This window comes from Protomyctophum parallelum, assembly GCF_964188405.1.
Source record: "Protomyctophum parallelum genome assembly, chromosome: 21".
NCBI lineage: Eukaryota > Metazoa > Chordata > Actinopteri > Myctophiformes > Myctophidae > Protomyctophum > Protomyctophum parallelum.
In genome coordinates, this window is record NC_139713.1 from 7,345,415 (window position 1) to 7,372,214 (window position 26,800).

At 44.1% G+C, this 26,800-nt stretch overlaps 1 protein-coding gene across 1 annotated transcript in view; it reads right to left on the bottom strand.

The window, feature by feature from the left end:
* Positions 1-6,409: 6,409 nt before the first annotated feature.
* arhgef28a (Rho guanine nucleotide exchange factor (GEF) 28a) overlaps positions 6,410-26,800 on the bottom strand; it is a gene marked incomplete at its 5' end in the record, with an annotated part of 45,090 nt that continues 24,699 nt past the window's right edge. Inside the window, 7 exon segments of the mRNA XM_083792986.1 lie at positions 6,410-6,913; positions 12,873-13,113; positions 19,411-19,782; positions 20,651-20,842; positions 22,357-22,374; positions 22,376-22,405; positions 25,302-25,513. Coding sequence (XP_083649112.1) covers positions 6,720-6,913; positions 12,873-13,113; positions 19,411-19,782; positions 20,651-20,842; positions 22,357-22,374; positions 22,376-22,405; positions 25,302-25,513 — 1,259 coding nt within the window. The 3' untranslated portion in view covers positions 6,410-6,719.

A 26,800-nucleotide genomic window follows, 5' to 3' on the forward strand; every position in this document is an offset into this window, starting at 1 on the left:
AAGCACTTTGTGTCAGACTGACCACACACACACACACACACATACACACACACACACACACACACACACACACACACACGTCAGACCTTTGGTCGAGTTCAAAATGCCAGGAGCAAAACAACAATACATAAACAGCAGGGCAACAAACTAAAAACAAATGACTAATTATGCAGTGGAAAGAGCAACTCTTATTCAGCATGAAAATACATGGTCAGAGTTATGTGGAGAGAAAAAAAGTCAGGTGTTACTTAATTGTAGCCTAAACGATTTGCATTCCATTCACGTCAAAACACAGTAGCCTACAGCACCGCGGTCAAGTTTGTTTCAGGTTAAATAAATAGTAGGCTGCTACGCCATTATTAGTAACCTGCGCGCGTGTTCATCTTGCTATTTTACGTCAATGTTATTAGGCTTATTAGCCCAATAGGCTATAATATATCCAATAAACCAGCATAGAAAAGTGACAGTCAGTTCAGTTTACCTTTGGCTTTGTTGTTGTAAGTGTAAGGATCAAAGGAAGGTGTCACCGTCACGTGTCCTGCAGTCCAACTCCAAACCACTTCATCAAAGTTCAGCTGTTGAACTTGCTCTTGCTCTGGAGCTCATTATGCTCATATGACTCAGGCCTACTTAATAACTCATAATGTACTTAATAACTCATAATGTATCTATCATTCCTAAGTTAACTCGGCATATGTTCGCCGAAAACCGACTCTTGACTTCTACAAGGCAACGTGCGTCGTGCAGCTCTGACTCAACGTCGATATTTTTCGTCTCATCCTGCATGTTAAATTGTTTCTTCTCCTTCATTCTTCCATAACATTAAGTTACATTGTTTGTTTGTTTACTTCCTTTCATTTCGTAAAGAACGTTGTAACGTTGTCAAACCAAACGACATGTAAAGTAGAATAGAGGCCGAAAACGCCGTGGAAACGTGTGCAGGTTTGAAATTAGTTTATCGATTGATTCATCGGAAAAATAGGCACACAAACACTTCCGCTCGAGCGTCGCCGTCACGTCGTTTGAAAACGCCCGCCAGGCCGCCACAAACAGCGGGCTATAATCTGATTGGACAAACCATGCACGTGAGATAGCTAATAATACAATGAAAGGGGGGGGGGGGGATAAATACAGATTAAGACATTCTGAATCTGACAATATAGCTTTGCTATTTGCTTTGCTATTTTTATTCATTTATATTATAGGCCTACATTTATTTCCAAGTAGGAAATCACCAAATCACCAAAATGTGGAACGCCCTACCAACAGTCATTAAGACATGTGAATCCCTTGACTCCTTCAAAACCGCTCTCAAAGGGCACCTACGGATGACTGCAATTCGAAACTGGCCTCTGTAAAATCTGAATCCCCCCCCCCCCTTTTCCCCTCACTGTATACGTATCTTTTCCCTTTTTGCTTCCTATATTATGAATTCCTGTTCTGTACTTTAGCTACATAGAAATGTCTATGAACAATGTGGACCCTGTTGTAAACAAGTGTAATGCTTAATTGGGTCGTCCACACAGTTAACAGTCTTTGTATTGAGTTTGTGCTTGAAATGTACTGTAAATTCTGCAAACTGTTAATAAATATTTCAATCAAAAGTAATAGTAGCCTATAATAGGCTACTATTTAGCCTACCTACTTGGAAATAAATAGGCTGGCTATTTATTATTTGTAGCACAGTTAAGTTTCAATGCTCAATTGTTGTTGTAAGCCTATAGGCCTATATTGAGCAGCAGACAGTGGGATTTGTGTTAGGCCTATCACTTCTGATTCTTCTGAATTAATTGTAAATGGTGGACCCTGTTGTAAACAAGTGTAATACTTTATCAGTGGTCCACAGTAACAGTCTTTGTATTGAGTTGTGCTTTTATGTGAAATGTACCCATTCGGCAAACTGTTAATAAATACCTCAATCAATCAATCACTGCTTTGATCGAATGAATATTTTATTTGACAGAAATAAAATAAAAAACGACATAGGCCTATTTTATTGCAGATTGTATTGGCCTATATATACCATGCACTGCCAGTCCATCAGAACGAACACACACACACACACACACACACACACACACACACACACACACACACACACACACACACACACACACACACACACACACACACACACACACACACACACACACACACACACACACACACACACACACACACACACACACACACACACACACACCCCAGGGAAGAAACACTACACACAGAAATACTTATTTACAAGTCTTTATACTGTATAACACATCACACACAATTACATATGCCAACATATGCATCTGTAGCATACTATTTAAATCCATCCCATCCAAAAGCATTTTAAAATGTTTAAAAATATACATTGGCAATAAATAAAGCTATACTGGATTATACAAAGATCTGTCTACAATCACCATATTGACATCAGAATCATTGCAGAACAACAGAGCTCCTACTGTACACATCTGCTGATAGAATGTATGTACAGTATAGCAAAATAACAACAACAAGACAGTTGAAAATGAACCAAAGTGGAGTATCATTACTTGCGCAAGCAGAGCGCGCAAGTAATAATTTCGCCCGGTCTTCGTTCACCGTGACAGCCAACCCGCCATTTGATGTGTATGCAAAAAAGAAACAGCAAATCCGTGCCTGGTTTGCTGGGACCAGATTACATAAATGACCATATGTCTTACGTCATCATTTAGTGCTAGTCATACGTATACTATATACTATATACTATATACGTATACTATATACATAATCAGTAAAATAAAATGGCAAATTGTGCCTGATCTGCTGGGACCAGAGTATGTGGTGTGTATATGTATGACTAGCTCTCAATGATGACGTAAGAAATATGGTCATTAGTGTAATCTGGTCCCAGCGAACCAGGCATAAATCTGCTGTTTTATTTGCATACGCATCAAATGGCGGGTTGGCTGTCACGGTTTTTGGCGCAAAGTAACCACAGTATACCGCTAATCAACTTACAACTACATACTCTATATAGTATATGTATATGTATACGTATGTCTTACGTCATCATTTAGAGTTAGTCATAAGTATACTATATGCATAATCAGTAAAATAAAATAGCAAATTGTGCCTGATCTGCTGGGACCAGAGTACGTGGTGTGTATATGTATGACTAGCTCTCAATGATGACGTAAGAATATGGTCATTTATGTAATCTGGTCCCAGCAAACCAGGCACAAATCTGCTGTTTTATTTGCATACGCATTAAATGGCGGGTTGGCTGGCACGGTTTTTGGCGCAAAGTAACCACAGTATACCGCTAATCAACTTACAACTACATACTCTATATAGTATATGTATACGTATGTCTTACGTCATCATTTAGAGCTAGACATACGTATACTATATACATAATCAGTAAAATAAAATAGCTAATTGTGCCTGATTTGCTGGGACCAGAGTACATGGTGTGTATATATATGACTAGCTCTCAATGATGACGTAAGAAATATGGTCATTTGTGTAATCTGGTCCCAGCAAACCAGGCACATATATACTGAGATTTGACAGTTTACAGCGGTCGAAAGTACTTGCGCGCTCTGCTTGCGCACTAGTTGGCCATTTATGGCCTACTAGTGTGCAACAAGCAAGTATGCACTCGACAGAGTGCAGTTCTAGTTCATAATATTTTAAGAGACAATGGCCGATTTATACTTGGATATGCACCACCACATTGCACACCAAAATACTAGCAGATCTACAAGATCACAACGTGCCATGCTGTGACACGTTGTGAGCTTGTAGATTTGCTATATATATTTTTTTTAAAGTGAGCATAAATCGGGTTTGAAATCATTGGCACAAGAACATCTTACGGAAGAAATCGAACTTCTCAAGAAAGATGAGAATTAACACAGTGGTTCTCAAAGTAGTAGTAGAGTCTAGGCCCTAGACTCTAGGGGTTTGAACTTTGAACCCGCCGCGTTACAAGCGGTATACCCACGCAGGCTTTTATTTCCGTTCGCTATACGGCTCAAGAAACGAAAGCCTGGGGGAACGTGAGACATTTCCTGGTCTAGGACAAGGACTATTAAAAGAGGACAGGAAGCAAAGACCGTACAGAGGACTCCATGTTGCTCCCTGGAAGGAAAGAAACATGCACAATGGGCAATAAGCAGCCAACACTTCCACGTTCAGCTTCCTCGGTCTCAATTGCACATGTTTATTTCCTTGAACCCGGGCCTCCCACTCGCCAGACCAACGCGCAACCTGTCGTGCCAATAGGGCTGAGTCCGATTGGCAGGGCTGTCGCGGGCTGGGTCTTGGCTGCATGGGGGCTACACAGACTTTTACTCGCAACAGTGTTTCTACATTGCAGTATTGAATATTGATACTTTTACTTTAAAAAAAAGTACTTCTTCCGCTACTGCATGCCTGTCAGCAGGCAGGGAGGGAGTCATCATGGGTGGGAGTAGGAGGAGTTGGGACAGAGGTGCCAAGTCCTCCTCACATGGCAGGTGAGTCAGTATAGGACAGCAGTGACAATCAGTAGGCAGGTGAGTCAGTAGGACAGCAGTGACAACACAGAAGTGTGTGGGGGAAGAAATTGGAACTACATTGGGGAGAAAAAAAAAAAAAAAAAAAAAGAAAATGAAAATAAATACGTTTGAGAAGCCACTGAATTAACTCAGTAAAGGGAGTGTAAGTTAACCTTTAGGAAACAGAACTTTACTTTATTGGTTTATTTGGACGGGACAGCGTATATTAATGGACATTACATAAGGATGTAGCGTAAATACACCAGATTTAGCAGAGCAGGACTTAGTAGAGAACATAGGCTGAAGCGTTATTCATAGTCTGATTTATCGGTGGTGAGGTGACCACCGCAACTATAATATGACGTCACTGATCCGTCGTAAGAGCAAACCACCGCTCTTCCCAGCCCTTCTCTCTGTTTTTACTCACCACCGCTCCACGTTATTACAGCTCCGGTGGTCACCTCACCACCGGAGTGGTGGTCACCTCACCACCGAAAACCCAGACTATGGATATAGGCCTTAAATGTTCAGGTCAGGATAACTGGGTAACCAATCTCAACTCATACAGGATTACGGAATAAACAAGTTATATTGGAAGTGATTGGAAGAATTGAGCAGACAACGTTGGAACTGGAACACTAATAGATGCATCTTTGTTTGGTTCTCTGTCTATGTTTACTAAAGTGCTGGATAACCCTTAACCAGTAACTCTGTTACTGAACAGAGTGAAAACACACTAGTATGATTACTATCAAAATAGAGCTTTGACTTTTTAACAATCAACTTTTAGATTTTTTTTTTTACAAAAACATATTATGTACAACCCTTTAATATTCAAGTGCAATACTTTATCATTAATTCATCATAATTAGCATTATAGTTATGAGTACTTGTCAAAAGAAGAATAGCAAATTATGATTTCATTTTGGTTTGATTTATATGATTTATATGACAATTCACTAAGATAATTCCCAGTGTATAGAGCATGTATGTTGTGGGAACGCTGCTGTGTAAAACAATGGAATGTGATGATGTGTGATGATGTATATGATGATAAGAGCGCCCTTCACTTCACACAAGTGTGAGTTTTTATTTTAAGTGAGGAGGGCGGTGTTTTCTAATATTACGGGTGACTCGCCCGTCTATATACTTCTGTATATGGAACACATGATGTTCATTTTCAAGTACAAACTGTTGCCTTCAAAGGACAGTGACTAATGAATGCTTTAATTTATGGTCAAAGAGAGCACCGTGAGCAAGCCATAACGGCACGCGTTATTACATCATTACTCGTTTACATGGAGACGTGAGGCGGAGGGCTTTCAAAGATTTCCATTTCGGAAGAACGGGGTTTCAGTTTTTAATTTTGCGTTTTCAACCCCAGAAAACTCTGTTGCCGTCTAACCTGCACGGCACATCTGATATTTTGTTTTGCCGTTTTCACTAGAGACCGCTGTGGTCTAAACAGGGCCTACTGTAAGTACAAATCAGAATCAATCAGAATTCAACCAGTGGTCCAGGGACCACCAGTGGCCCTTGAGGGGGGTTCCAGGTGGTCCCCTGCTAAATGATGGAGAGTTGCAGGTAACCAAATGGACCCTTATTCGATCTTGAGAGTGTAAAATGAGACCCTGACGGGTTAAATTATTGTTAACCCATTCTGACCGGGCACCCATTTTGGTGTCAGCATCATGTTATGCTTTAGCTATTGAAAAATAGCAGATCTACAAGCTCATATCGCGCCACCGAGTGGCGCGATACGAGCTTGTAGGTCTGCTATTTTTGAGCGACTGACATTTTTAGAATCTGATCTCAGGTCAGAATGGGTTCATCAGACCAGTGTGTGTCCGGCGGAAACCTCGTATGAATCTGATCTCAGGTCAGAATGGGTTAAATACCATAGGCTAATACATTTACAAGAGGTCTACACAATTAGATGTAAAATAATTGTCATTTCGATCAACGTTTGCCTGAATTGTGGACAGAATCTTATCCAACGACAACAAAATAGCTCTAAATAAATCTGCGAGGCTAAAAGCTCATCAAATGGTGGTCTGTGGCTTAAAGGCAGAATAAATAATGGACCTTGAAATGAAAAAAGGTTGAAAACCACTGATGTGAGCAGTGAGTGAGGCAGCTGGCAGCTACCTTTGCCTGCATCGTCTCTCGTGAAAACAAAAACAAACAAAAAACCCATTTCCACCTTCAGAGGAACACAATGTTTTCCTCCTGGCTCTCCTCCTCCTCCTCCCCAAACTCTGTTTCCATGGACACCAGCAGTGCAGAGAGGTCTAGTCGGGGGGCCCGGCGGTGGGGCCCGGGGTTTTGGTCTGCTGCCGTTACCGCCGCCGGCAATGACAAGGCCCGCCTCACGGCGCTGTGATGACCCGTGTCTGAATCTGGGTCGACGACAAAATCACAAGCAAAAGGGTTGTTTAGTACCAACTGTAACCACTGTAAACAAAGATGGAATCAGAATTAGCTTTTATTGTCACATCAAAACCACTCTCAAAGAGCACCTACGTTTGCATGTTCTCCCCCGTGTACCCTCACAAAAAACATGCAGTAATCCTGGTCACTAAACTGCCTCCCCCTGGCCAGCCGGGGCGCCTGATGGAGGGGAAAGGAACTGGTCACTAAACTGCCTCCCCCTGGCCAGCCGGGGCGCCTGATGGAGGGGAAAGGAACTGGTTGGAATAACGTGTTCCTTCCACGCGCTACGTCCAACCAGGGAAACTCCCCCCCCCCCCCCCTGTCAGGTGTAAAGGAGCAACTTGGGACACTCAGGCATGAAGGAAGCATGAGTTCAAGTCCGTTGCTCTCCCCTTGTCCCTCATATATGGGGACTAGGTTGGTGGAGGGTGTGTAGAGCCCAGGATCACATTAGATGATTGACACAGGGGTGAAAAATGGGTTACAAAATCGTGGGATAAAAAAAAAAAAAGAAAAAAAAGAGCACCTACGGACGGACGGCTGCAATTCAAAACTGGCCCCCGTAAAAATAGACCCTATTCCCCATACTGTATATGTTTTCTTCCCCTTTTTTACTGTCTTCATATGATGATTTCCTGTCTTTATATAAGTGTATATCTGTACGTTTCTAAATGTTCTGATGAATTGAAAATGCCTGGACCCTGTTGTAAACAAGTGTTGAGTGCTGAATCATGGCGTGTCCAGAGTTAACAGTTTTTGTATTGAACTGTGCTTTCGTTTGAAATGTATACTGTGAGAGAAAAAAATCAATCAATCAAGCAAGCACTCAATCAATCACAGGCTTTTTATAAAAGTACACGAAATTTTAAATATGAAAATGATTTCACATCCAACTAGTATTTTTTTCTGATGCCTCCATTCATACAGGTGGATGATTTAATTCCTGTTGAAAAATCTACCTCATTTGTTGCTTTATCACTATCCAACGACAACAAAATGCTTTAGTTTTGGGTCAGCAAGTCTAAATGTCATCAAATGGTGGTTCCGTGGCTCAAATACTGAAACAAGAATGGGCCTTGATATGAAAATGGTTGAAAACCACAGGTCTAGAGCATTGAAACAGGGAGAGACTCGCATCCTACCAACAATAAGCCTCTCTGACGTACTCACTGTGAGATATAAGAAGGGAGGAGGCCAGAGACATGTTTTAACGTATCATTTCCATCTTCCTCGCCACTTAGTTGCACACAAAATAGTAGATCTACAAGCTGTCAGAATGTATCGTGCCGTCACGTGTTGTGAGCTTGTATATCTGCTATTTTCAGTGTACGACACGGCGCACACCCAGGTATGAACCAGCCGTTAGGATACAATGTAAGCAGGTATGAACCAGCCGTTGGGATACAATGTAAGCAGGTATGAACCAGCCGTTGGGATACAATGTAAGCAGGTATGAACCAGCCGTTAGGATACAATGTAAGCAGGTATGAACCAGCCGTTGGGATACAATGTAAGCAGGTATGAACCAGCCGTTAGGATACAATGTAAGCAGGTATGAACCAGCCGTTAGGATACAATGTAAGCAGGTATGAACCAGCCGTTGGGATACAATGTAAGCAGGTATGAACCAGCCGTTGGGATACAATGTAAGCAGGTATGAACCAGCCGTTGGGATACAATGTAAGCAGGTATGAACCAGCCGTTGGGATACAATGTAAGCAGGTATGAACCAGCCGTTGGGATACAATGTAAGCAGGTATGAACCAGCCGTTGGGATACAATGTAAGCAGGTATGAACCAGCCGTTGGGATACAATGTAAGCAGGTATGAACCAGCCGTTAGGATACAATGTAAGCAGGTATGAACCAGCCGTTGGGATACAATGTAAGCAGGTATGAACCAGCCGTTGGGATACAATGTAAGCAGGTATGAACCAGCCGTTGGGATACAATGTAAGCAGGTATGAACCAGCCGTTGGGATACAATGTATATAAGCATGTATGAAGCAGGCATTAGGATACAATGACACCTGTTCGCTCAGACATGACCGGTGGAAAGAAGAGACAGTGTGAGTGTGTGTGTGTGTGTGTGTGTGTGTGTGTGTGTGTGTGTGTGTGTGTCTACTCGGGCATGCGTGCATGCATGCGTACGTGCTCTCGTGCACACGCGTGCCCCTGGGCCTGAGATGTAGTGGAGTAGAATTATAAAGTCCTGAAAAATACTTGAGTAAAGTAAAAGTATCTCAACATTTTTACTTGACCCATTAAAACTGGGAAAGCTGGAAGATAATTGTATTAAAGCTATTCAAAAATAACAGCTGTTCAAAATGTGGCAGCCAGAGTTTGAAAGATGAGAGAACACATTACTCCAGTTTTAGCCTCACTACATTAATTGGCTCCCGGTTGTTGATGGGCTTGATTTAAAAATGCTTTTACTTGTTTATAAAGCTCTCAATGGCCTTGCACCTTCCTACCTCTATGCTCCAAGGGCCTACAGTGACATATATATTATTTATTTTATTTGCATAACGTTTGTATAGCAGCTAATTGGCTGTTGTTGGTTACATAACCAATCTATGTTTTACAATCGTTTATAAATCCCCTTGCAGCCAGCAACCTTGCGGCAACCACACCTGGCAATTTTTCAAAATTGTGACTTTTCTAGTTATTATTATCATTACAAGCTCAACTTACTTACAATACAACCTTGAAAGTGTGAGAACTCATTTAGAAGGTATTTGTAGAATCGGCCTCAGGACTTCATACTAGGTTATACAGTACTTGTGTAAACATAATATACTCGGTTACTTTACACCACTGTGTGCGTGCGTGCCTGTGCACGTGCGTGTATGTGTTCTCTAACCTTAAGACGCAGGTGCGCCGCGGTAGCTATAGCTGGTAATATATGTCATGGGACTATAAATGGCCTCATTGTGCTCACTGTAGTCGGAATGTGTCTTGTCTTTGATTAATTAGACAGCAGCTCTTTGTCGGAGGAGTAGCCTCATTAACTAACGATGCTATAGGCACCGGGAGGACAGGGGAGGGGCTCTGACAGATGAGACAGCGGGGGTATCACCAGGGGACAAAGTCTCACTTGTTACTCCCTTTGACAGAAATTGACACTTAACCCACTCTCACCCTGGGGGCCCTATTTTGGACCCATCATTATATTATTAAAGGTACGGTAAGTGATATATTTTTGATTAAAAGGTACGGTAAGTGATATATTTTTGATTAAAAGGTACGGTAAGTGATATATTTTTGATTAAAACAAAACGCCTTTTTGTTGAAAGTCTGCGACCATACACTTTCTTGTCCTGTATGCCATCACAGATGTCAGAGGAGAGAGCATATAGCATTGTTGATCATTAGATGATCCTCCTGGGACCAAGGGAAGAAAAAGAAAAAAAAACGCCTTGTAGGCAGAATGTCTGATATACATACAGTAAAACACAGTGAAATCTACAGTGTTAATTCATCCTTTTGTGAATCAGATCAGATCGTTTTGGTTCCGTTTGTACACCTCTTAAGAGTTCAATGAACGCTGAGGATTTGAACGCCATCGGGGGAAAAGGATAGACCCTCAGTCTAGTTAACAAGTGACTGGGGGGTTTTCACTGAGGGCTCTCATGTGGTCAATAAGCAAGAAGAAAGGTTAATAAGCCGATCGATAAGACACAGCGAGAGAGAGATTGTGTTTCCTGTATCGCTGTGAAACAACACAGCCTGCAGTATGTTTCACAGATAACCACATGAACACTCTAACATCGCTGGTCAGAGGCCAGGGCAGGGGGGGCAAACGTTCAGTGAACTATAGCAGATCTACAAGCCTATGTAGTCTCTGGCGACCCAGGCTGTCGACTCGCAATCTTCGCCTCCCTCCACACTTCCGTTTCCCCTTTTCCAGTCACATACGTTATGTTATGTTCCACAGTGAGTCGAAATAGTTGGCGGATATGTATTATCCCGTTCTGACCTGAGATCAGATTCTAAAAATGTCTTCTACATCCTGACAGTTTTCTGAAAAAGCTATGTTTCTATGTCAGTCGTTCGTCGATTAAAAAAAATAATAGCAGACCTACAAGCTCGTAGCGCGCCACTCGGTGGCGCGCTATGAGCTTGTACATCTGCTATTTTTCAATAGCTACAGCATAACATAATGCCAACACCAAAAGGGGTTCCCGCCCAAAAATGGGTTGTATACTGTATAGCTTGAAATGAAATGAAACTTCAAAAATATATTTGAAGGATATTCTTTTTAAAGATATTCTCGTCAACGGAAATGATGAACAGAATGACGCCTTCCGCTCTCGGCTCTCTGCAGGAGGCGTACTGTACTGTACTGTACTGTAGTGTAGTGTAGTTGTGCAGACAATGTACAGTAGCATTCAGAGGTGGTGGAATAGTTACTGCTATTGCTACTGTTACTGCTGCTGAAATAGTTTCATTTTCGCTAGAAACAGACGACATGAAATATGAGTTACTGACGGTCGTAAACGATACACAGCTAGTGGCGTCAATAGAGCGTCGCAGTCCCTCCCCCGTTCAGAACAACGAGTGGCCCAGGAAATGAATCTCAATGCATTTTCCTCATAGAGTTTTCAGAAAGTATTTATTTAAAGACGTTTACGCCGCGGACAAAGCCAACTCTTGTCGTGACCAATCATGACAATAAACAAAAAATTTCGGGCCAAACAAATAATTAGAAAGTAGACAAAAACGTCAGGTTACAACACTTTTTTTTTTTTTTTTTCTTCTTTGTAATTATTTGTTTGGTCCAAAATATTGTGTGTGTTGTCATGATGTGTCACGACAAGAGTTGGCTTCGTACGACGCTTAAAAGGTCTTTTAAATAAATACGTTCTGAAAAGTCAGTTGCTCTATAGTCGTGTCATGTAAAAGATGCACATTATGCTACAGCTTTTATTTCCGTTTGTTAATGAATAATAATAATTGATAGACCAGTGCAATATCCAGGCAGAAAAAATAATAATTCAGAAATGTTCGGTCGTGCACATCTCTAGCATAAGTGCAGAGTATAGACATGTATGGAAACCTGCGATGCAGACACACTAAACAAGAAAGATGCGATATAAAGATTCATATTGTGCAATGAATGCGTCTCTGATTCCATCCACTTTCCCCCCCGCCGCCCCGCTACGTTACGGCCACGATGACAAGTGTCTCTGTAATGAGTTTTATAAAGATTTTCTCCGATCGATCGCTCCAATCAGGCGGTCATCAACATGTGAGCGGTGATTCACACACTGGTGTCAGCCCCCCCCCCTGTGGGGGTCAATAGAGGAGGGGGGGGGGGGGGGGGGGGGCATTGATTGTCTGTTCTTGGGGGGTGTGCAGGGCCTGTGCGGAGGCACTGGGAGCTGTTTGGATGTCACTGGACACTGATTAACCACTTATAGAAGGCCTTTGGCTTTACACTCTGTCACGCGACGGATGGCGTAAAAATCCCGGAAATGCCCCCGACGTACGAGCTCACAACTGAGCAAATCACTGTATATTTTTTGGTTATGATGGTGTGTGTGTGTGTGTGTGTGTGTGTGTGTGGGGGGGGGGGGGGGGGGTGTCAGCTAGGTTAGGAGGTAACTGGGGGTGCACAGCGAAAAACGTTTGGGGACAGCTGCACTCTAGGTCATCTCCTAGACCCCTAGGAGATGACCTAGACCCCTAGGAGATGACCCTAGACCCCTAGGAGATGACCTAGACTCCTAGGAGATGGACCTAGACCCCTAGGAGATGGAGTGCAACACCTATACCATCAGAAACTAAAACACTAAAACATTCCAGGTGACTAAAATGTGACTGAAACTAAATGAAAACTATTCAAGAGACTGTGACTAAAGCTAAAATAGAAACGTGCTGCGTATAAAAACAACACTGGGTTGTGGGTCTCTCTCTCTCTAACCTCCCAGCTCCCCAGTAGGTGTGCAGAGGAAGCCCGTCCTTGCTGTGGTCCGTCCCTGGGCTTCTGCAGAACAGCGCCCCCGGTGGTTGGACCTGGCCAGCAGGGTGTTGAGGCTGTTGTGCGCGGCGGGGTCACTTCCTGCGTGGTGGTGATGGTGATGGCGGTTGTTGTTCCGCGCCAACGCAGCCTCGTTCACAAACACTGAGCCGTCGTCAGCACGCCCGCCTGGCACGCCAGAGTCCTGATTGGTGCACATGTAGAGAAGATGAGATCATTTCGGTTTAGTGCAGTGTTGTTTTCGTCGACTAAAACTGTTCGTCGACTACCTTTTTTTCACTGACAAAAACTAAAAGGAAACTAAATGAAGAGATCCAGTATAAGTCATTTTACACTTGGTTGCATGCTGAAAATAGCCGATCTACAAGCTCACATTGTGGGCTTGTACATCGACTATTTTCAATTTAAAAAACAATTACGACGGCATCAAGGCCCACCAAAATAAAAATTGTTTGACTAAATCAACTATAGATTTAGTCGACTAAACTAACTAGACTAACACTAAAATATTACAGGTGACTAAAATGTGACTAAAACTAAATTAAAACTATTCAAGAGACTGTGACTAAAACTAAAATCAAAATTTGCAGACAAAAACAACCAGCCACTGTTACGTGCACCTGTGCTGGCACAGGAAAGTGATGGTAGACAACACGAAACCAACCACTGAATGATTGCACTTGACCAATTAACCCATTCTGACCTGAGATCAGATTCATACGAGGTTTCCACTGGACACACACTGGGTCTGATGAACCCATTCTGACCTGAGATCAGATTCTAGAAATGTCAGTCACTCTTCGATTTTTCAAAAATAGCAGACCTACAAGCTCGTATCGCGCCACTCGATGAGCTTGTAGATCTGCTATTTTTCAATAGCTAAAGCATAACATGATGCCAACACCAAAATGGGTGCCCAGTCAGAATGGCCCATAATATTGTACTGGAACGAGTTCAAGTTGAAGTGAGTCCGTCAATGCTGTGACTGTTTTAAAAACACACTGTGTTGTCAGTCTCTCAGTCCTATACAGTATATAGCCAGGTGGAAAGGGATTATGAATCCATTGATGCGACACACACACACACACACACACACACACACACACACACACACACACACACACAGTAGGGCGAATCCCGTTGGGACTTACACCAGGGGGAGTTCCTTCTTGTTGACACAGTAATGTTAATCTATTAACCACTTAAAGCCTGTACTTAGCTGACAGGAGTACCCCCGGGCTCTGTGCTAGTACCCCCCCCCCCCCCCCCCCCCTTTTATTTTCACTCTATACGCTAAATATTTTTGCCAAATATAGCAGATCTACAAGCTCTGATAAATGTTCGCCCCCAGAATAGGGACGCTAGGGTTCATGAGGTGAACTTAAAGGGTTGATAAAATGCCCCCCCCCCCCCACACACATTGTCCTAGTGAATAAATTAAGGCTACGGGCAAATTATTCACATAATGTTGACCTAAAAATAATTACACAGCAGTTGTCATTGCCCTAGTTAAACAAAAATGAACCCAGAGGACAAAATCTTCGTTTCCTGAACTTTTCTCCTTTAATTAATTAATTTGACCACCTCCTTCACCCAGTTTAGTCCTTGTGTGTAGTCTCGTCCCTGCTGACCCCTACTGGCGGAACGTTGAACTGTAATTCTCTCACACTCACTGTCTGGAAGGTATATCTCTTTGTATCCTACTGTCTGGCAGCCGCAGGTATATATCTCTGTATCCTACTGTCTGGCAGATATATCTCTTTGTATACCTTACTGTCTGTCAGGTATATCTCTGTATCCTACTGTCTGGCGGGTATATCTCTGTATCCTACTGTCTGTCAGGTATATCTCTTTGTATCCTACTGTCTGTCAGGTATATCTCTTTGTATCCTACTGTCTGGCAGGTATATCTCTTTGTATCCTACTGTCTGTCAGGTATATATATCTCTTTGTATCCTACTGTCTGGCAGGTATATCTCTTTGTATCCTACTGTCTGGCGGGTATATCTCTGTATCCTACTGTCTGGCAGATATATCTCTTTGTATCCTACTGTCTGGCAGATATATCTCTTTGTATCCTACTGTCTGGCAGGTATATCTCTTTGTATCCTACTGTCTGGCAGATATATCTCTTTGTATCCTACTGTCTGTCAGGTATATCTCTTTGTATCCTACTGTCTGGCAGGTATATCTCTTTGTATCCTACTGTCTGGCAGGTATATCTCTTTGTATCCTACTGTCTGGCGGGTATATCTCTTTGTATCCTACTGTCTGGCAGGTATATCTATAGCCTGCCAAAAACCCAATTCCTGGATACGTCACTGCAGACACCATGACATAAAAGTGTCCATTCATTGTCAATGAGAATGTAATGTTTGTGAAAGACAAAGTTTGTGTGTGCACACACACACACACACACACCAAAAGCTGGACATGGGAAACCCCAAAAGGGGTGCCCGTCCTTTTGTTAATAACTTCCAACATGGTGACCCTAATTTGACAATGTAATTATTTAAAAAACTTCCCCCCCCCCCCCCCAAATGTTCTAAAATAGCAGATCTACAAGCTCACAGTGTGATGAATAGCCTATTGTAATCATAGGGCTGAAGTGGTTCATTTTTTGTTAAAAGCCTGTGAACGTCTGATGTTAAGGGCAGAGGTGTGAGTTCATTCCCCCTCCCTAAAATAACAAACAAACCCTCACCTCCTCCTCCTACCCCTCCCCCTCCTCTGTAATAGCCTCCTCTGTTCTCCTCCACCTCGGACCCCCTCTCTACATCAACACTGGATGGCTGGGAGGGGTCACTGGGGTGGGGTGGGCCGGGCTCACCCCACCCAACAGCCACACACACCCATTTGTATCCCTATACTTGTGAGGACCGATAATAACCCTCAGGGCATGGGTGGGTGAGTGTGGCTGGGTATATGTAGAAAATGGAGGAAAAAAAGCGTATACCGTCTAAATGGTAAATGGTGCATTTATATAGCGCCTTTATCCAAGGCTCTTTACATAGATTGTGCATTACATTCACCCATTCACACACACATTCATACACCGATGGCAGCGGAAGCCAAGCAAGGTACCAACCAGCACATCGGGAGCAATTTGGGGTTCAGTGTCTTGCCCAAGGACACTTCGACATGTAGACACACACACACACACACACACACACACACACCGATGCCGGAGGAAACCATGCATGATGCAAGGCACCAACCTGCACATCGGGGAGCAATTAGGGGTTCAGAGATTTTGCTCAAGGACACTTCGACACTAACCCTGGGGGAGCCCACAGGGATCGAACTGGGAACCTTGCGGTTGTCATCCGGTCACTCTACCCCTGAGCCACCGCCGGCCCGTCTGCCGTCCACTAACGTTACCGTTGACCATGTGCACATGTCATGTAGGGGCGACTGTGGCTCAGGAGGTAGAGCAGGTCGTTCAATGAGCCGTGGGTTGGTGGTTCGAATCCTGACTCCTCCTGTCTACATGCTGAAGTGTCCTTGGGCAAGACACTGAAACCCAATAGACATTTTCAAAAATAATACATTTTAAGCGTCGTACAAAGCCAACTCGAGTTGTGACAAATCAAGACAACAAACACAATATTTGGGACCAAAAAAGTATCATTATAATTATTTGTTCGGCCCAAAAAATTGTGCCAACTCGAGTTGGCTTTGTACGAGGCTTAGAAGGTCTTTAAATAAATGAAATGTCTATTCCAAACTGCATTTGGAATTATTTCCGTCGTCATGAAAGGCGGCGGGACTGCGTCGCTCTATAAAGCCAACAAATAGCCGACATACAAGCTCACAACACGTCGCTGCATGACACAATAAAAGTAAATCTTAACCCATTCTGACCTGAGATCAGATTCATACGAGGTTTCCACTGGACACACACTGGTCTGATTAACCCATTCTGACCTGAGATCAGATTCTAAAAATGTCAGTCATTCTTCGATTTTTCAAAAAATAGCAGACCTACCTCCTATAGCGCGCCACTCGGCGCGCTATGAGCTTGTAGATCTGCTAAAGCATAACATGATGCCAACACCAAAATGGGTGCCCGGTCAGAATGGGTATCAAACAAATACATGTTGTTGAGTCTACCATATCTGTTGTGAGAACCAGGAAAACAGTCCTCAGTGTCTACATGTCTCAAATTATACTATACTTGTGGGGACATTAAGGTGCTCGCTTGTGCGTGTGCACACACACACACACACACACACACACCGTCTCACACACACACACACACACACACACACACACAGCAGAGCTAATTAGAGGAGCTGAGAGGATGGTGTGTATGTCACCTGATCCGTCTGTGACCCCGTGACCTGCGGCCTCCGGGGGTGTGGGGGGGGGGGGGGGGGGGGGTCTGGAAGGGGTTTATAGAATGTAGAGGAACCATGAGAAAAGATTTACGTTATTATTATTATTATTATTATTATTATTATTATTATTATTATTATATTATATTATTTTTATTCTAAATTGTTCACATCGTAAATCTAAAATGGACTGAGACTCGACGTCAATCTTAAACGTGACATGTTCTACTCTATAACGAGTACAATTCATACAAAATGTTACTCGGGTATATACTGAGTCAACGTATCTGGTCACTACCCATCTCTACTTGTACTTATTAGTTAATTCACTCAAACAGAAGGATACAAATGAATGAAGCCCAGGGGAATGTGAGCAGAATGAATGAAAGTACAACCTGGTCAGGGGAGTAAATTAATGATGGATGAATGAATGAATGAATGAATGAATGTACAACCTGGTCAGGGGAGTAAATTAATGATGGATGAATGAATGAATGAATGTACAACCTGCTCAGGGAGTAAATTAATGATGGGGGACACGGAATAATAATGTAACGTGACCCTCATGTATCCTAATCAGGGTTGCCAAGTCGGCTTACTGTATTTCCCCACGACTTCCCGCAACCTCAGTTCTCAACAGGCCCGGCCGCCCGAAAAGTATGGCCTATGATTTATGATTTTTACTAGTTGCCTAGTCGACTAGTTGTTTAACTACCTACATTTAAAAACTGTGTACAGTGGTGACTATAACTATAATCTTTCTAGGTGATCTTGAGGCCTACAGAAACGGGAGAAAAAATTATTTCCTAGTCGACTAGTTGAATAGTCGACTAGTTGAATAGTCGACTAGTTGCTTAAAGCCATTGGTTACATTTTTCTCAGGGTTAAATAAACAGTGAGGATGTGTTCCCCTTTAGCTGCTTTTCAAATAAAGTGTCCGTATGAATCATTTACGTTATTTGGGAAATCGATTGATTTCTTTCTGCGTCAGCGTGGCTCTGGCTTTTAATCATTCTGTCTGATTTCTTTAATTTATGTATTTTTCAACTTTCCAGCAGAGGTTTAATTATAATCAATCATTTGCGTGGTTTATCAGCGGAGTGGAGTTGCGTTGGAGGAGGAGGTGAAATTACTCTCATTAGCAAAGGTCATACATCAGCCATGAATTAAGCATCTCTCTGTGGAAATGAATGGGAACGCTCGCTCACACACCTCAGGCTGCAAGACAGGCTCTGTCTGCAGGAGAAAGGCTCTCACAAGAAGAAGCACACAGCCAGGCTCTGTCTGCACAAATGGTAAATGGTGCATTTATATAGCGCCTTTATCCAAGGCGCTTTACATTCACCCATTCACACACACATTCATACACCGATTGCGGCGGAAGCCATGCAAGGCACCAACCAGCACATCGGGAGCAATTTGGAGTTCAGTGTCTTGCCCAAGGACACTTCGACATGTGGACAGGAGGAGCCGGGATTCGAACCGCCGACCCAGGGATCATTGGACGACCTGCTCTACCTCCTGAGCCACACGCAGTTGCATGAGAAAGGCTCTCACAAGAAGAACCAACACAGTACCTAAGATATAATGTAGCACAGAGTAGATCAGCCTGAAGCCCACATGTCTGACATGTCACCGCTGTCTGGCGTGAAAGTCATTATGTCAGGATTCAAATTCAAAAATAGCTAATTAAAATGTTTACAGAAGCACTGCTGCTCTAGCCCAGTGTAGTCAAAGTTGTACAGTATGTATCCCTGGCACACAAACCGATCTACTAGCCTGGGCCGGGTCCACCTATGCTTTCTATGGCATAGGATCCGCCGGGAGAATCTAGACGCAGCTGCGCGACATGAGACTAATTTATTAGAGCAACAGAGAGAGAGAGGAGTGTGTGTGTGTGTGTGTGTGTGTGTGTACGTGTGTGCGTCAATTTAACAAAGGTGATCAGAAATCAGCAGAGAGTGATCGACGTTTGCGCTACTCTAAGCCGAATTGAAGTGGACTCGGTCCCAGACTTTTTTTTCTCTCCCTGGAAATAAAAACGTCTGGGTTTCCGAGGCTACCGATCTACAAGCTCACAGCGTGACACAGATTGCATCTGAGCAATTTGGTGCCCTAGGCTTTTTCTATCTATGGCTCCTCACCTGCTGGCCATCCAGAGGTATGACCACCATGGCCCGTGCCACGGAGGAGGGCAGGCTCCTCTGGCGGCTGCGCCTCCAGCTCTGCAGCAGCCTCTGCTGGGTCTCCTGCCTCTGGGTGTCCTTCTCCACGCTCCTCTGGCCCTCCCGGAGCCTCTCCAGCCTGTGCTGCTCCTTCTCCACGCTCCTCTGGCCCTCCCGGAGCCGCTCCAGGCTCAGCTGGTACTCCTCCACCTGCTCCTCCAGAGCCTCCTTGTCGCGCCGCAGCCTCTCCGCCTCCAGGTGGCACTGCCGTTCCCTCTCCTCCAGCCGGCCCTCCTGCTCCCGTTGCTGGCCGGTCCTGGCCTGGCTCTCCCTCTCCCAGCGCTGCCTCTCCTACAGTAGGTACAGTAGATGGGTAGATAGATACAGTAGAGGTAGATACTGTAGATACAGTAGAGGTAGATGGGTAGATACCAGAGGCGTAATATCCATAGGGTGGGTTGGGTTTTGTCAACCCATGGGCCGCCCCACTAGGGGGCCCCCGACAGCCAGCCGTCGTTTCCTTCTCCCGTCAGTGATGGGAGAAGGAAGCGCCGGCCGGCCGTCGGGAACCCCCTCAAACTCAGACTTTTGGCCAACACTTCATATTTACCCTCTCTGTAACCAACGAAAGTATGTTCTTACGTCCTTCATTTCAGCACTCAGTGAGTCATTGTAATATTTGGCCAAAGTAACTACGGTAGAAACGTGCCAGAACCGTCCCAAATGGTCCAAATTACCCGACAAATAACCCATTTCCATGTACTGTACAAGGCCCCTTTCATTCTAAGAACCCATGGCTGATAAAGCCTAATTACGCCACTGGTAGATACAGTAAAAAAACTTTATTGATCCCATGGGGGAATTTACTAGAAGCGCAATATGTAGAAGACACCCATAATGTTCTTGCTATTCTACATACAGTACAGCCAAGCAGTTGAAGAAATCTCAGATTGAGACTTCAACAAGTTTTATGGAAGATGCTTCTGAAAATGTATGCTAGTTTGACCCATTATAAGACTCTTCTAAAATGACTGAAATCAGTGTCTGGTGACCCCTGATAATTCTTACCACTAGAGCACTAGCATCAACATTCTTAGGGGTGCCGAAAATAGGCGTCTATTTTGGTCAAATAGACCTGGTGTAGAGGGGGGAAAACACTACGTCCAGGACCACCTCAGGTCCAAGTAAACAGAGGGTCTACTAAGTGGTTCCTCCTTGCCTGATGGAGCGCCCTTGTAGCGGCGGACGGCTCGCCACCTCCTCGCGCTGCTTCTCCAGGTTGCGCTGCTTCTCCCGTTCCTGCAGGGCGCTGCGCCACACGCACGGCGGGTTGGGCCTCGGGCCGCGCATCGCTCTCCCGGACGAGGAGCCGCTGGACCTCGTAGCAGGTGTCCTGGATGGCCACCGCCGCCTGGGGACGGACACGAGACGAGAGGACATGAGGACATGAGGATGAGAGAAGGGGACTTGAAGCCAGTGAGGCGCATGCAAAAACAACACACGCGGGGTTCTCAACATGTGCATCAGGAGCAGTGTTGCATTGGTCATTGCACGGAGAGATACCACGCCCGCCATCCACCCAACGAACTGTCCGGAGCACACGCACGCACATTATATAGATTATATCGCTTTATATGGATCTGAAACCGGCACCACTAAAAACTACTTTTGCCCTGAGCCGGTTGCTATAGGGGGCATGCGTAGACTACTGTTATAATTAGGATCTTCTCTGGCTGTTTACTCGAAAACTACGTCGCTGTCCGTTGTGCTGATCAGACATCCGAGGTTCGGATCTGATTTCAGATTTTTCACGGCATCGCGATTGAAATATAAAGCCCGTTTCTGGAGAAAGATGTCTAACTTTAGCCTTTCTTTTCTTCTCCTCTCATTTTACTTTACTCTTCTGTAGCTACAGTCCTGTAACTGTATCTTAACTGCTGTGCTGCCTTTGGCAACAAAAAAGGTGGCATCTATCTCATCATTAAGGTGTCCGATGACAATCCCAGCACACGTAATTGATTGCCGACCAATTTTGACCAATACTGTAGTTTGCCATGCCCCATGCCACGCCCCCCATGCAATGCGTCGAGAGCTTGTAGATCATACAAACAAAATCATAAAACATTAAAAGATGACATATTGAGAGATACAAGGTCCTGTCAGCAACAACATGCATATAGTAAAGTTGAAATAAAGTGTATCTCATGTCTCTCAGTGAAGACAACGTAGGCGTGGTGTTAGTCTCTGTCTCTGCAGCAGCTCATTGCTACAGCATGGCTCCAGTTCAGACAATGCATGCATGATTATGCACCCTGATAGAGTGTGTTTGTTTACTGAAGCTGTTGCTGGAACACAATAAGCAACCTGGGGATGGAACTAATGAAAAGAAAACTATCTACCGCTATCTGTCCTCACCGCAAGCAGGCTTGTTTGATTGCTTGGGATTTCAATGAGTCACTCATGTGTGACAATATGCTGAAATTATGTATTTGCACCCTAATGTCTAATATAATGTATGTACTGTATTACCTGCTGCTTCTTTGATGCACCTCATTCTAACTTCATACTGTATCAGATAGATATGCTATATGTATAATATACATTATGCAGATATCCTTTGTTGATTTGCCTTTCTATTTTTTCCTCCACATGAACGTGTAAGAGACATGTGTCATTGATTGATGCCCATGACTGAAGGACAAAGTGTGGGCCCTATCAGATCAATAAGGGACACGTCTTTTCCAAATAAGTGAACTCTAGAACACGGTAAGACAGGATAGGGGTATCACCTGTTTCCAAAAAAAGATATCATTACATAATGTACTGTAAACAGATTGGCAGCAGGCAGGCACAGGTCACTTCCAATAGATGACGTGCATATGGCTGGTTTTAGAAGTGACAGTGGAAAGATTGAGGGTTACTCACCTGTAGACTATAAAGTAAACTGTGTCAGGCTTTGGACACTCTGAGCCACCTGTTTACAGATGACACACACACACACACACATAAACATTACACACACATTGACACGCACGCACACAATTACACACACACACACACACACACACACACACACACATAGCAGATCTACAACCTCACAATGTGTCGCGATGTGACGCCTTGTGAGCTTGTAGATCGGCTAATTACACTAAAAGTATAAAGTAATGAAATATTGTCAAAGCCAATGTTTCAAAACCTGAAACGCCACAAAGAATGATTCATATGGTCCAGTGTTCAACAACAAAAAACATCGTAACTCGTTAATCATTTGCAATCATTTGTGTGACAATAATAAAAAGACCTAATCATGACAGCCCTACTGTAAGTACAGATGTATACAGACATAGATTAGCCGGGTTACGGAGTCTTTCATCGGATGATGACATGGTTTCAACATCTTTAGTCACAGGTTAATCCTTGGTTCCTCTCGTGTGAGTCAAATGAGTTTGTGTCTCATTGTGCAACATGTGTGCCACCTTCAGGCTGGATTAGATTACGTAGATTATTGTCCCAAATAATTGTGTCATCATTCATCAATATCTGTATCCTGACTATGAGTTCTCTATCCTGATTGGATCAAATTGGTATCCCGACCTGAAAATACATTTTCTGATTAATATAGAGCATGAAGGACTCCTTACTTACTAACAAACACTCTATAGCAATGAGCAACTATCAGAATATAGAGCTATTTAACGCTTATTTTCACCAAAGAAAATCACTTAGGCCTACCCTACCTTTAACCACGTTATATTCTCAGTAAAAACAGATATGAGTTGCAACTGTACTTTTACAAATCTTTGTGCCAAAATAGCCGATTACCAAGAGTTAATAGCGACGCGATGTGTGAGGCACAAAAAGTTGAATATTGAGATACAAGGTTTCAGGCCCAACGGTAACGATTATCCACACTTACTGCAGGTCAGGTAAAATGTGCCCCGACAGCACAAACAGATGGAGGCGTGATGGAGATTGTATAATAATTCTCCGTTCGTATCAATTTTTAATGGACCAAAAAAAAATAAGGGAAAAAAAAACACCCAGGAGAACTTAACCATTCTGACCTGAGATCAGATTCACACGAGGTTTCCGCTGGACACACACTGGTCTGACGAACCCACATGCAAACATGCAACCCCCCTGACCTGAGATCAGATTCTAAAATCAGTCGTTTTTTTAGATTTAAAAAAAAAATAGCAGACCTACAAGCTCGTATCGCGCCACTCGGTGGCGCGATATGAGCTTGTAGATCTGCTATTTTTCAATAGATAAAGCATAACATGATGCCGACACCAAAATGGGTGCCCTGTCAGAATGGGTTAATGGACTCCTGCATGCCGTTAGTATGAGCTCATCTATAATTCATCACATTAAGACTGAAATGTCACTCTAATAGAAGACGCTAAATTATTCACAAAAAACCGATACTGAGACTCACTTCTGGGTAGAAATGGGAAAGAGGTTACAGCAGTGACACGTACGGCCCATACGAAGATATGATTATTATTAAAAGGAGGACTTCGCCCATTTTCAACCGTATAATTGGTCCACCGTAAGGTCATTAAAAGTTGGCACAATTCCCGTCGACTCACTCTGGCCCCGCCTCTTCCACCGGGGTTTTCCCGCCTGTTGAACCGGTTCGGTTCATTTTTCCCGCCTAATTTGTGTGTGCTTCCACCGAAAACGAATACATAAAATCATGATTAAAAAGCTTTATTAAGGTCCCTGCGCGGCACGCTGCTGCGTTTTAAAGCTTTATTAAGGTCCCTGCACGCACGCTGCTAGCGTTTTAAAGCTTTATTAAGGTCCCTGCACGGCACGCTGCTGCGTTTTAAAGCTTCATTAAGGTCCCTGCGCGGCACGCTGCTGCGTTTTAAAGCTTTATTAAGGTCCCTGCACGGCACGCTGCTGCGTTTTAAAGCTTTATTAAGGTCCCTGCACGGCACGCTGCTGCGTTTTAAAGCTTTATTAAGGTCCCTGCACGGCACGCTGCTGCGTTTAAAGCTTTATTAAGGTCCCTGCACGGCACGCTGCTGCGTTTTAAAGCTTTATTAAGGTCCCTGCGCGGCACGCTGCTGCGTTTTAAAGCTTCATTAAGGTCCCTGCGCGGCACGCTGCTGCGTTTTAAAGCTTTATTAAGGTCCCTGCACGGCACGCTGCTGCGTTTTAAAGCTTTATTAAGGTCCCTGCGCGGCACGCTGCTGCGTTTTAAAGCTTTATTAAGGTCCCTGCACGGCACGCTGCTGCGTTTTAAAGCTTTATTAAGGTCCCTGCGCGGCACGCTGCTGCGTTTTAAAGCTTCATTAAGGTCCCTGCGCGGCACGCTGCTGCGTTTTAAAGCTTTATTAAGGTCCCTGCACGGCACGCTGCTGCGTTTTAAAGCTTTATTAAGGTCCCTGCGCGGCACGCTGCTGCGTTTTAAAGCTTTATTAAGGTCCCTGCACGGCACGCTGCTGCGTTTTAAAGCTTTATTAAGGTCCCTGCGCGGCACGCTGCTGCGTTTTAAAGCTTTATTAAGGTCCCTGCGCGGCACGCTGCTGCGTTTTAAAGCTTTATTAAGGTCCCTGCGCGGCACGCTGCTGCGTTTTAAAGCTTTATTAAGGTCCCTGCGCGGCACGCTGCTGCGTTTTTCGGATTTTTAGTAGCGTTTTTCAGTCGGTTTTCCGAAAAACACGTCCGGTTGTGCAACCACCTTTTACCTTTACGGGCGTTAAATAAACACTGATGATTTTACAGTGTTGACTGGGGTCCCAGAGATACAGTAAACATCCCATCAATTTGGGGTGGCCCGGTCCATATCAAACTCCCCGTTGAAATGAAAGCGGTTGAGAATGGCTGCTATATATCATCATAATAATACCATGTCATACCTTGAGGTGAAGAATGCCGGCATTTGGGTCTACGTCGTGTTGACAGTGAGTGAGGGGCTGCAGAGCGGGGGGGTCTCCGTGGGGGTCCGCGGGTGGTGAGGCGTCATCGTGGCGGTGTGACGGCGTCACGGGGACCCTGCTCTCCATGTGGGCGGGGTCACGTCCTCCACTCGGACAAGCGCTGGAGCGCAGCGTGGTTCGCAGGTTGTCCGCTGGAGGGAGAGAGAGAGAGAGAGTGGACGCAACTTAATACCGTGTGTGTGTGTGTGTACGTGTGTGTGTGCGTGTGCGTGTACGTGTGCGTGTGCGTGTGCGTGTGTGTGTGTGTGTGTGATGTGAGTTTGCAGATTGGCAATTTTTGCCACTTCTGTGCACCCTCTGTGCACCTTTTCAGACTCACATTCCCTACCCAATTCTTCTAATCCCCCTTTTCAACCTTTTATTTCTATTAAAAAAAAGTGTTGTCTTTGTGTTCTTAGTCTTTAACCCATTCTGACCCGAGATCAGATTCATACGAGGTTTCCGCCGGACACACACTGGTCCTGATGAACCCATTCTGACCTGAGATCAGATTAAAAAAAATGTCAGTTGTTCTTCGATTGTTCAAAAATAGCAGACCTACAAGCTCGTAGCGCGCCACTCGGTGGCGCGCTATGAGCTTGTAGATCGGGGGGGGGGGTTTCCCTGGTTGGACATAGCGCATGGTTATTCCAACACGTTATTCCAACCAGTTCCTTTCCCCTCAATCAGGCTGGCAAGGGCGAGGCAGTTTAGAGACCAGGATTACTTCATGTTTTTTTGTGAGGGGAGAACATGCAAACTCCACACAGAAAGGCCCTTTCGCCAACCCCGCCTTGGGTATGGACACTGATGACGCAGAGGAGAGGACACAACGTCAGCGCCCACAGCGCTATATAAATTGTATTAGTAGGCGTTAAATTAAGTGGGGGAAAAAGGGGGGGGGGGGGTCATAAAAAGTTGAAACATGTAGATATGAGGTTACTGCCTGACAATACAATACAATTTTCATCGATCCTTTGTGGAGAGTGCATTGACATTTTGTTTTGTTTCATGGTATGGCTCATTATCATTGGTTAATAAGAACAAACTCCATAAAATCATCAGCGTGTCCAGTAAAATAGCTGGGGTACGATTTGAGAGTATGACCTCAATGTATGAGACCCGGGTACTCAGGAAGGGGAAAGCTATTACTAGGGACAACACACACCCGTTACACAGCCAATACCATCTTTTACCATCAGGGCGACGGTATATGGTACCTTCCCTGCAGGCTAGGGCCTCAAGATCGTTTGTTCCCATAAGTATAGGGCTTATGAACAAACAGGCCCCATCTCAGTTCCGTGCATAAAGTGTGATGTGATGCCTCTTGGAACTATGACTGGTGGCCTTCTGTTGGCACTGTTTCTTTATTGTCTATGTACTGTGTGATCTGTTTGTTTGCATGTTTTATGTATATCCTGATGACTGCTGTGCACAAA